The sequence below is a fragment of the Phaseolus vulgaris genome, chromosome 7 (assembly GCF_051622355.1).
Source record: "Phaseolus vulgaris cultivar YP4 chromosome 7, ASM5162235v1, whole genome shotgun sequence".
In the NCBI taxonomy this organism is placed as follows: Eukaryota; Viridiplantae; Streptophyta; class Magnoliopsida; order Fabales; family Fabaceae; genus Phaseolus; species Phaseolus vulgaris.
Window position 1 is genome coordinate 55,644,476 of NC_143504.1, and position 11,130 is coordinate 55,655,605.

Consider the following 11,130-nt stretch of genomic DNA (forward strand, 5'->3'; position numbering starts at 1 on the left):
AAAGTAAGAATTTTTTTTGAATTGGGTGGGTGAGAAATTTGTTCTTACCTGGTGTGAAGAAAACATGAGACAGCCCTTCTTAAAAACCTTGACTATTCAATATTCTTTGTTTTTTAATTTCACTTGCAACTAATTTACTTTTCCAAGTGTTGCTCACTTTTGGTCTTGTATCCGTTTTTGGCTAAACCTTTGCACATAAACTAGTTCCTCTTTCTTTGCTTGTGTGGTGGGGTTTATTCTCTTTCTCGATCCATGCCTTTGTTATTCCCTCTTTCACCTTTTTTCTCACCAATTTCCCCTCCTCGCACACCTTCTTTTCCTCTCTTTTCTTCTGTTTTGTTGTTTTTCAATATTTTAAAAACCCAAAATTGAATTTAATATTCAAAGGTCCGTTTTTTATTCTAGAGTTTCTGTTTCACGCAACCACATGCATGTTCTCTTCATGCTTGTCTGATCTGGATTGGATCACTAGGATCTTTGCCATCTGCACTTTTTGTTTGGTACTTGAGGGGTAGTGAGTGGAGTGGTGGGGTTTGTTTGAGTAACACATCATATGAATCCCTGGACTCTTGGGCAATCATATTCATAGGACAAAGCAAAACATAGAAGAAAGGAACAAGGTTAGTGTGTTAGCATCTTTCACCCTCTTTTCAAATATGCTTGATCTAGGACCCCACAAGATTCTTTTCTTTGATTCTTGATTTTCTGTTATGCTTTTATGTTTCTGATGCAAAAGGGGTCTCTTTTAATCTCTGATCTTGATAGGAACCTTTTTCGGCTGCGCTCTAGAGGGGAATTGTGCATAAGGGTCTGTTTCATTTGCTACATCCGACGTTGTGGTGTGAGTGCTGGTTGCTGGTTGGTTCGTTGGTTGGATTGGGCAAGTGTGATTGGGGTACCCTATTGGGTAAAGTTTAGATTTTTTTTCATGGCGGCGTGTGTTTATGCTTTTGATTGCTAGTGGGGGTTGGCGGTGGTGTGTTATCCCTTGTGCTGTTGAGGTATGGCGGGGATTGATGCTGCAAAGTATGGTCATAGTCCAGTGCACAAGGCCATAGTTTCAAAGGATTATGCTGAGCTTAAGAGGATACTTGCTGGTCTCCCACGGCTGCGTAACACGGCTGAGATTCACACTGAAGCGGTTTCAATTTTGGAGGAAGAAAAGGCTGATGCCATTTCCGCTTTGATTGACCGGCGTGATGTGCCAAACCGGGATACTCCTCTTCATTTGGCTGTGAAATTTGGGGATGAAATGGCCACGGAGATGCTTATGGTTGCTGGGGCAGATTGGAGTTTGCAGAATGAGCAGGGGTGGAGTGCTCTTCAGGAAGCTATCTGCAATAGAGAAGAGGGTATTGCCAAGATAATAATTAAGCACTACCAACCTCTGGCTTGGGCAAAATGGTGCAGACGGTTGCCTCGCTTGGTAGGGACCATGAGGAGAATGAGAGACTTCTACATGGAGATTACATTCCATTTTGAGAGTTCTGTGATTCCTTTCATCTCGAGGATTGCTCCTTCAGACACCTACAAAATTTGGAAGAGGGGTGCAAATCTAAGGGCAGACATGACTTTGGCTGGTTTTGATGGTTTTAGAATCCAGAGATCAGATCAGAGCATTCTTTTCCTTGGTGATGGTTCAGAGGATGGGAAAGTCCCACCTGGGTCACTCTGCATGATCTCACACAAGGAAAAAGAGATTCTCAATGCTCTAGATGATGCTGGATTTCCGGCAGATGAGGAGGAGGTTCAGCAAGAAGTGGTTGCAATGTCTAAAACAAATATTTTTAGGCCTGGGATTGATGTCACCCAGGCAGTTCTTTTGCCTCAGTTGACTTGGAGGCGGCAGGAGAAAACAGAAATGGTAGGCTCTTGGAAAGCTAAGGTGTATGACATGCACAATGTAGTTGTGAGCATAAAATCTAGAGGAGTCCCTGGAGCTATGACAGATGATGAGCTCTTCTCATCTTGCAATGAAAATGAAACTGAGGGTGAAGAGTTCAATGATATATTGACTGAGGAGGAAAGAAGGCAATTGGAAGATGCGCTTCGGTTGGATTCATTGGACTTGGCCAACGAGAGTGATGAGGTCGTCATTGGGCATCGTCACAGCTGCTATGAGCATAGAGATATTCCCATTGAAGATGGAACTTGTAACAAAAGTGGAGAAAATAAGCAGGAAAAGAAAGGATGGTTTGGTGGATGGAGGAAAAAGGATTTGAAACCTGAAGCACCAAAGAAGATTGCTGCACCAAGAAGTTCTCTTTGCGTAGAAGAAAAGGTGAGTGATTTATTAGGGGATTCTCCTTCAAGAAATCAGACTAAGCCAGGAAGACATTCTGTTGAGATAGCTGTGAAGGGTGATGAGTCACGGAGGAAAAAAGATGCCAAGGCTTCTTCTGCAAATTCTGATGGCAGAAGTCGTCACAAAGATGGAAATCGTGAAAATGAATATAAGAAAGGGTTGCGACCTATTCTTTGGCTTTCACCTAACTTTCCCCTAAAAACTGAAGAACTCCTGCCATTGCTCGACATTGTTGCAAACAAAGTTAAAGCAATTCGACGATTAAGAGAGCTCCTTACAACGAAACTTCCAGTGGGAAGCTTCCCTGTTAAGGTCTGTGCTCATCATCCTTTTAAGGCCAGTTACTAGAAGTATGAATTCCATTTATTTTCTAGGATGAATTATACACTTGCTTGTTTATTCTGCTTATGCTGTAGTATGCTGCACATCGTTTGTTGGTCTATAAATGGGAGGAAATCAAGGGATAAATTGTTAAGGGAGAAAACACAGTAACAGTGAAAGTAGATGCAGAATAGGAGTCAGGAATAGATTGAGCTAGAAACGGAGTAATGTTGCCCAATTCAATAACCAATATCAAGCTAAAGTATATAAATCATTGTGTTATCTATATAGATATATTTCAAGGGAAACCCAACATTAATAACCAAGCAATCTTAAGTGACTCAAGTTTAATTAAAAAATAGCCCTTTGCTAAAACGAAAAACCTTACAACATGGAGTATGCGATGGTTGTTCTTTATGAATTGATAGGTGATAATGACAATCATGTCTGCATCAATGGCAGCTTAAGTGTCAGTGTGTCAGTATCATTATTATTGCAAAGTAAAAGTGTTTGTGATAGCTAATCACTGTCAGTTACCTGTTGTTTTTCTGACAGTTAGTAGTAATGTTTTACAGTTTAATTTTCATGCCAATGAGCTTTTGTTTTTCTTGGGATTAGTTTGAATACAAAAAAAATTGTACTTTACTGTTTATGGTGGTTTGCTTACAACTACCATCACAGCATTTGTTTTTAGTTTGGGGGTGGCAGGGAAATTGCTTCTTCGGCTGTAGATTACAGAGGTGTCTGTCTGATCTGCAGAGAGATTAGAGGGTTACCCTGTTTTAATTTATGAGGAATACTACCTAAAACATCCTCTACTATTGGTTACAATTTATTGAAAACTATAAAATTAGGAACTAGACTCATTAAATAAGAAGTGAGTTTCACTAAATTGTAATATAAATCTCAGTGAATAGTAAAGTGTGTTCCAAAGAATGTATTACTGTTTTGCTAATATGTCTTTATATTTATGCATAGTGTATTCACACACACATACATACTTTGCTGAGTTATTGTTTTGTCTTAGTGTCTTTATTTTGTTTTGATGCCTTATGTTTCCTCTCTTTTTAAGATAACTTTTTATTCTTATTTGTTTTTGGAAAAAAATGACATTTGTGTAAATTTTATCTAAAACTAAGAGGACATTTGTATTATTCTTTCTGTAACTTTATTTTTTCATAGATAGATTTGAGAGTTAAATACTTTATCTCTGGCAGCAATTAAAACTTTTTTGTTGTAATGAAAGATATTCTCATTTTGAGAAACTGTTTTAGAAAACCAAAATAAGTTTCAATGCGTGGAAAAATTAAGAGCTCATTCTCTTAGTAATGAAGAATCTAGTTTTCATGAACCAAGTACTTTAATGCTTAAGGTGACAAGTGCAAGCTGTTTTTTTATGTCATGTTCAGAATACTTGTTGGAAACATGTTCCCTACTCATTTAGTTTCACGGATTTGATTAATTTGGATGAGTTGTCCTGAACTGAGTCATTATTCTCCTCCCAGGTGGTTCCTTATCTGTCAATTTCTTTTAGTTCATAAAAACTGAACCATGTCTAACGAGCTTCTTCAGGAAAGGGAGTTTTAATCCCTTATCTAACATGATGTTCAACATGTTCACTGAAATCTTGAGTTGTTAATTCTTTGGCTAGAAAAATCCAGCTGCAGAACATGGGTGGAAGCATTGTATATTTTTGTTATCATGACCATGAATCTTTCTATCAACCCATTCTTCACTTATATTTATTTTAGATTTTACTGATAGTGAATTTCTGCCTTAAGGTTTGTTATTCAATTCTTGAAATTAGTATTGACTGATATAATAAAGAAGCTTTTTTTATATTTTACCTACATTTGTGGGTAGGTTCTTTAATCTTTCAAGCTAGCCTGGTCCTACTGTTCTGCATAGGTTCATGTGATCAATGGTCAATGCCTTGAACTGGATACTATACCTAGCACTTCCTACACATTCTTGAGATGTGGCTTTTGATTTTTTGTCAATTATGTTGTCTACTTATTGAAGCTTGTTCCTTTGGACTGAATCTATATCATATTTTAACTTTATTGTACATCACATGATTACTGTCTCTGTTGGCTTTTCTTTTTCTCTTCACATGTTATCTTTTTTTTTCTTTGCAAATGATGTTAATCCATTTGCTCTTGCATGATACAGGTGGCCATCCCTGTGGTTCCTACTATCAGAGTATTGGTTACCTTTACAAAGTTTGAAGAATTACAGCCGGTGGACGAGTTCGCAACGCCGCCATCGAGTCCATCTGCAGCTGGCCAAGAGAGCCCTGCAGTGCCACATTTCTCGGCATCATCTTGGTTTCAATGGATAAAGGCTCCTTATCGCTCTGGTACATCTGCTCCAGGATCCAGCAGTAGGATAGAAAATATTCAAGACCCATTTGCCATTCCATCTGACTATACTTGGATTAGTGCTGAAGCAAAGAAAAAGAAGATGCAAGAGAAGAACAAGGCAAAGAAAGGAAAAAGTCATAACTAGTTATGCCAGTGTGCCAGTTCATAAGCAAGCTCCAAACTTGGAAGTGCTTTGGTTGTTTAGAGAACTTGGGATCTGAAGTTATCTTTCATGTAGGAAGAAGGATTATCCAAGGAGTTGTGCATGGACTATTTGAAGCATGTGGCATAAGGAAAAGAAAATTGTGATTCTTGCAATAATAGCTGGAGTTTTCAAGTTTACACCAAAGAATTTGTTGATTCTGTTTCAGAACATGTGGAAAACCATTAACTCAGGATAGTTGCAATCACAGTGATCAACTTTTCATATTCATGGTTGCAGTTTAAATTCACCTTTGTTTGGTTATAATTCTTTTCCCTGATTTTATTCATGTAAATAAACTGAAGAATTTGTTTACTCGCTTTGAGCTTTATCATAGTATGTTTTATTATATTTCAGCATTATTATTAATGAAATTTGGTCCCACTTTCATTGAACTTGGACTGCATCTTCCTCCACCTCCGTATATTTTTGCGGTACCCTCATAATTTTTATAATTTCAGAAATACTCTCCTGTAAATAAGCCTCTATATATTATTGTGGTACCCTCATAATTTTTATAATTTCAGTAATACTCTCTTGTAAATAAGGTAAATGTTTGAAGGAGGTTTGGATTTGTATGTAAAAAAGAAAGAAGAATAAAGGAAAATAGCATGATTATTATATTTTTTAAATAAAATTTTCTAAGTTTATGAGGTGTATAAACTTAGTTTTGAATTAATTAAATTTAAGGAGTAGTATTTGGGAAGAATTGAAGTTATAAAAAATAAATAAAGGAATACTATTTTTTTCTTTACTCAAATTTTAAATGTAATAGAGATTGGAGTGAACAAGATCACATGATCTTTAAAAATAGCATATTTCAAAAAAATTGTATTATAACATATAATTGGGATTTTAAATTTAAAATCTAGGTGTTATAAGAAACTTTTATTAGAACAGGTTAATTTAAGTTTAACACCAGTATCTTAAGATTCTTTGTTTTATGAATAAAAAAAATATTGAATTGTATTATTTAGTTAACTTCTTAAGTTTTAAAAGTTTAAAATATAAATAAAAAATAATAAAGTATTATAAGAGGCTATTTATTTACCTGGTTTTACAAATATGAGTTGTAAAACAAAATATTGTATTAAAGATTGTAGAAGTTATGATTTGATTAGCAAATGAGTGGTGGTTAAGTGAGAATTGACTTTGACTCAATGCCAAGATTCAAGGATTGTGGGTCATTGCTTCACCGTGTTTAAATAGCTTGAACTTCAACAACTTCACCCTATATCAGCATTTTCACAATCCAAACCTTTTTAGAAAACGTTTAAAATTATTTTCTGAAAATCAGAAAAATTATGAAAATGAAAAATTTAACCCTTAATTTGGAGAGTTGAATTTTGTGTCTAAGGCACTTAGACCCACACACATGCTGCTCTAAACTAATATTATATTTTCTATTCTAAGACTTTTGCTTCAAATGAATTTGCCTCTCACTTATAGTTTCCATTATAAGTATTATGTTTTTCTTTTTTTCTCTTTTCTTTTGCTATTTTCTCAATGAAGTCTCCTTTCTTCATGAGTTTCCCATTATTACAAATGTATGCCTCAACAAATGCTTGATTTGAAACTTGTGTTTTTTAGCTTCTAATTGTTGTTGTTGTTGTCTCAACTATATTGATTATGCTTCTTGGTTTTGATCAACTTTTCCCTGTATTGTCAATGGATTTGTTTCATTTTTTGAGTTCCTCTTGATTCAGATCACAAAAATTGTTGATTTTATGGAATGGTGTGCTATTGTTCCGATTCAATCCTATTTCTGGTAGGAGCAGAATCGAATTTTCCCCATAAATTTTGTATCTGTTATAGTGTGAAAAGAAAGAGCGTTTTGGATTATTGGAATGGGTTGGTGATTATTGGGTAGTGTGGGTTGGTGAGTACCCTATAATTTGTGAGCCATGGAAGGCATTGATGTCTCAGCATATGATCATAGCCCTGTGCACAAGGCCATAGTACTGAAGGATCATATTGCTCTTGATGAGTTACTTGGGCGTCTCCCACAACTAGGTAACCCCTTTGAGATTAAAACTGAGGCTGCTTCAATAGCTGAGGATGAGAAGGCTGCAGCCATCGCTGCTATGGTGGATCGGAGGGATGTACCAAATGGTGACACCCCTCTTCACTTGGCTGCAAAATGTGGTGATTTTATAGCAACTAGGATGCTCATGGATGCTGGGGCAAATGGTAGGTTGAAGAACAAGGAAGGGTGGACTGCTCTTAGAGAAGCTATCATCAACAAACAAGATAAAATAGGAATTGTTATGATAAAGCACTATTGGAATGACTATGAGAGAAAGTACTTTAGAAGGTTGCCTAGGTACATAGGGACTATGAGAAGAATGAAGGACTTCTACATGGAGATTACATTCCATTTTGAGAGTTCTGTGATCCCTTTCATCTCAAGGATTGCACCTTCAGACACTTACAAGATTTGGAAAAGGGGTGGCAATATGAGGGCAGATATGACTTTGGCTGGCTTTGATGGTTTGAAAATCAAGAGGTCAAATCAGAGCATTCTTTTTCTTGGTGATGGTGCTAAAGATGATGCGAGGAAATTCCCCGGATCTTTGTTCAAAGTGTTACACAAAGAGAAGGAAGTACTTGTGCTTTCACCCTCCAAAGCTGCTCCCACTGAGAGACAGGTTAAGAGGACATTGAATGAGAAGTCTAGGACTGACTCAGTAAGGGTTGGGATTGATGTGAGTGAGGCAGTTCTTGTTCCTCAGGTAACATGGAGGAAAAAAGAGAGGAAAGAAATGGTGGGGCCTTGGAAAGCTAAGGTGTATGACATGCAGAATGTGGTTCTCAGTGTGAAATCCAAAAGGGTCCCTGGAGCTCCACCACCTGAGGCCAGGCAAGCAGCTTCCAGGGAAAGGAGGAAGAAGGAGGGTGAAAAAATGGATGACATTTTGACAGAAGAAGAGAAGAAGCAATTGGAAGCTGCAATGAATTCAACAGATGAAAATGGCCCAAGTCAAAAAGGCCATCGTGTAAAGAAAGAAAAGAAAGAAAAGAAAGGAAAGTCTGGTGGACATAAGGACCACAAGGAGAAAAGCACAAATGCACCATCTGAGACCTTTACTTCCCAAAATGGTGAAAACCAGTATAAGAGAGGGATGATGCCTGCTCTCTGGCTTTCCCAAAACTTTCCATTAACAATTGATGAATTGCTACCCATGCTTGACATTCTTGCTGAAAGACTTAAAGCAGTTCGTAGGTTAAGAGAACTCCTTACAACAAAACTTCCAAAGGAAACCTTTCCAGTCAGGGTATGTCATTTTCATTCTTTGATTTAAGCATTCCACGACAGGACACCTAAATTGGCACCTCAGAATATGAAATCTGTTTGGAAAAAATCAGAACTAATTTGAGAAGTAAAACACACGTTAAAAATTTTGCTTTATTTTGCTTTATTTTCTATAATGTGTTTATTGTTTTCGTAAGTGTCCATTTTGTATCTATACCAAAGGAGAGAACTAGTTCTGACTTTCCCAATAAAAACCCTATTTAATTATATGTTTTCATTAGTTCTTTCCCTCTTGCTTTTCTTGATGCAGTACTCATAAGGGAAATTTATTATTACTATTATCTTATGACATCTAACAATAAACATCATGTTCTGATTATAGTATTATTATGTTTTTCTATGATTGAAAGGTGCATTATTCGATCTTTGACCTTAAATGCTTCTGATGGCAACTGATCTGAACTTATTTATGATTGTTGGCAAGTTGTTTCTTCAAGACAGTATTTCATGTATCAGAAAACATTACAGTTCAATCATGAAGAGTGAAGATTGTTTTAGCCAACATGTGGAAACATTTTTTCATGTTTGAATTGTGTTAAAAAATATATAAACTTGTCACCTAGACATTGGACATAAGTTGGTTAGATATATGGCATTTCTTATGCAGCTACCAATGATTTTACAAAAAAAACTGTTATGTTAAAGACTAATGGCATGCATGGTAAGCTGAAAATGAACATATCGAAGAGGGAAGTGAACTTTGAGAATGTATCCAACCATACATCATAATTTGGAACATTCATTCCTTCCCTTCTCTGTCTTCCTGTTTCACATTTATCAAGCAAGTCTTGAAACTTTTTGGTAAGAGAAACACACAACTCAATTTGAGGACCTTCTCAAGAAAAAGAAAAGGTTATATTTCTAAATGAAAAACCATAATTTTGTTTTCTTGGTTCTCTCTATAAATTGAATGAAAGGATAATCAACTTGTTAACACATGACCTGAAATACAAGAGAGAAGAATTTAACTAAACCAAGAGTTGGCTCATAACTCAAGAACTTAGATTCTTGAATTTGGCTTGAGAAATCTAGACTCCAGAACATAGATTTCAGACATGGTAATTGGTTACCCATTGATGTGTTCCTTTCTTATTTTTATTGTTTAATAGGAACTATAAGTTGCCAAGTGGGTTCATACTTGCTAGGATTAAAGGGAAAGTTTTGACATTATTTATGATTTCTTTTCCATCTTTGTCATGCTTATCTAAATTTTCCCCTTTTTCAAACTTTTTTGGCTAATATATATGACTATATACCATCTCATTGACTTTGGAAATTTAGGTAGCCATCCCTGTGGTGTCCACTGTTAGAGTATTGGTGACTTTCACAAAGTTTGAAGAACTACAACAAGAAAATGAAAATGAAAATGCAGATGAGTTTGAATCAGCCCCATCAAGTCCTACTGGTGAACAAAAGAACCTAGAAGAGGATGAAAATTCCTCTGCATCATCATCATGGTTTCAGTGGATAAAGACCCCTTCAAGATCTAGTTCATCTAGTGTGGAATCTAGTAGTAGGGTATTTGATGATGAGGACCTGTTTTCTATTCCCCCAGATTATAAATGGCTTACTGAAGAGGAAATGTTAAAACAGATAAGAGCAAAATAGGCAAAATGGATGGAAGTAATGATCAACAAAGTTACAAAGATTTCAAGTAGGAACTTCACAAGGGTGCTTTAAGGACAAAAAACAAGCAATAGCTAGACTCACTTTACATGTAACTGACAAAGACCATCACTTGTTAGTAGTGGCCTTATTTTTATCACATTCTTGTAGTTTTAATGCATTGTTTACTTATTATTATCAAATAGAACTAGTGCCAAGGGTCAAAACACAATTGTGATTGCAATTTAAAACTTTGATTTTGTAGAATCCACACTTAAACCACAAAACAACATAAAAGGTACACACGATTTTAAAGGTTAATTTCTTATAATTTAGGATGTGTTCAAAACTCATTAAGAATAGATTTCCCACTTTTGGATGTGTAAACTAGAAGCAAATAAAGACTCAAATTCACATTCAGATAAACTACACACAAAAATAAACACACATGGGTTTCTTCATTCATAACCTAGCATGATTTTGCAACGAGTGGCAAATAAAGTAGCATGAAAAAAGTTAAGGATTTCTGGCTAATTTTTTTCTTTTTTGTCCTTTAAAAAAATAATCTAATTTTGAAAAAGTTATAGACAAAAATTTTAACAAAATAGTTAATGTTATTCAAGTGGCAACGTAACCAAGTGATTTAGCTTGAATCATAGTAATATTAATTTTTCAAATGAAATTATTTAGAAAAAGAGTACTATATAGGTTTATATGTGACTTTATATATTCAATCTTACAGTCTAATATCTGACACAGCTCAAACAGTCCACTTTTATTAATGTGGAAAAATATATTACAAATTAGGATATTTTACACAGAAGAAAGAGAGATTAATTTATAACCCTCAAATCTTATTCTCAAAATTCCTCTTCCAAACAATGAACTCACCGATGTGGGATTTGAGATTAAGCAAAAAAAAAGTCAACAACCATGTGTTATTAAATGAACTTATCTAACTCAATCTTATAAAATTGGTTTATAAGGTAAGGTTTACACATCATTTATACAATATAATTTA

The 11,130-nt window shown here is 35.5% G+C and overlaps 2 protein-coding genes across 2 annotated transcripts; both read left to right on the forward strand.

Moving 5' to 3' along the window:
- LOC137830413 (uncharacterized) lies at positions 1 to 5,586 on the forward strand. Its single transcript, XM_068637733.2, has 3 exons — positions 1 to 620; positions 766 to 2,617; positions 4,799 to 5,586. Exons 2-3 carry the CDS (start codon positions 1,004 to 1,006, stop codon positions 5,132 to 5,134), a joined length of 1,950 nt encoding a protein of 649 aa, XP_068493834.1. The 5' UTR covers positions 1 to 620; positions 766 to 1,003; the 3' UTR covers positions 5,135 to 5,586.
- Positions 5,587 to 6,674: 1,088 nt separating this feature from the next.
- On the forward strand, positions 6,675 to 10,341 carry LOC137830414 (uncharacterized). The gene is made up of 2 exons (XM_068637734.2): positions 6,675 to 8,466; positions 9,786 to 10,341. Exons 1-2 carry the CDS (start codon positions 7,096 to 7,098, stop codon positions 10,110 to 10,112), a joined length of 1,698 nt encoding a protein of 565 aa, XP_068493835.1. The 5' UTR covers positions 6,675 to 7,095; the 3' UTR covers positions 10,113 to 10,341.
- Positions 10,342 to 11,130: the final 789 nt, after the last annotated feature.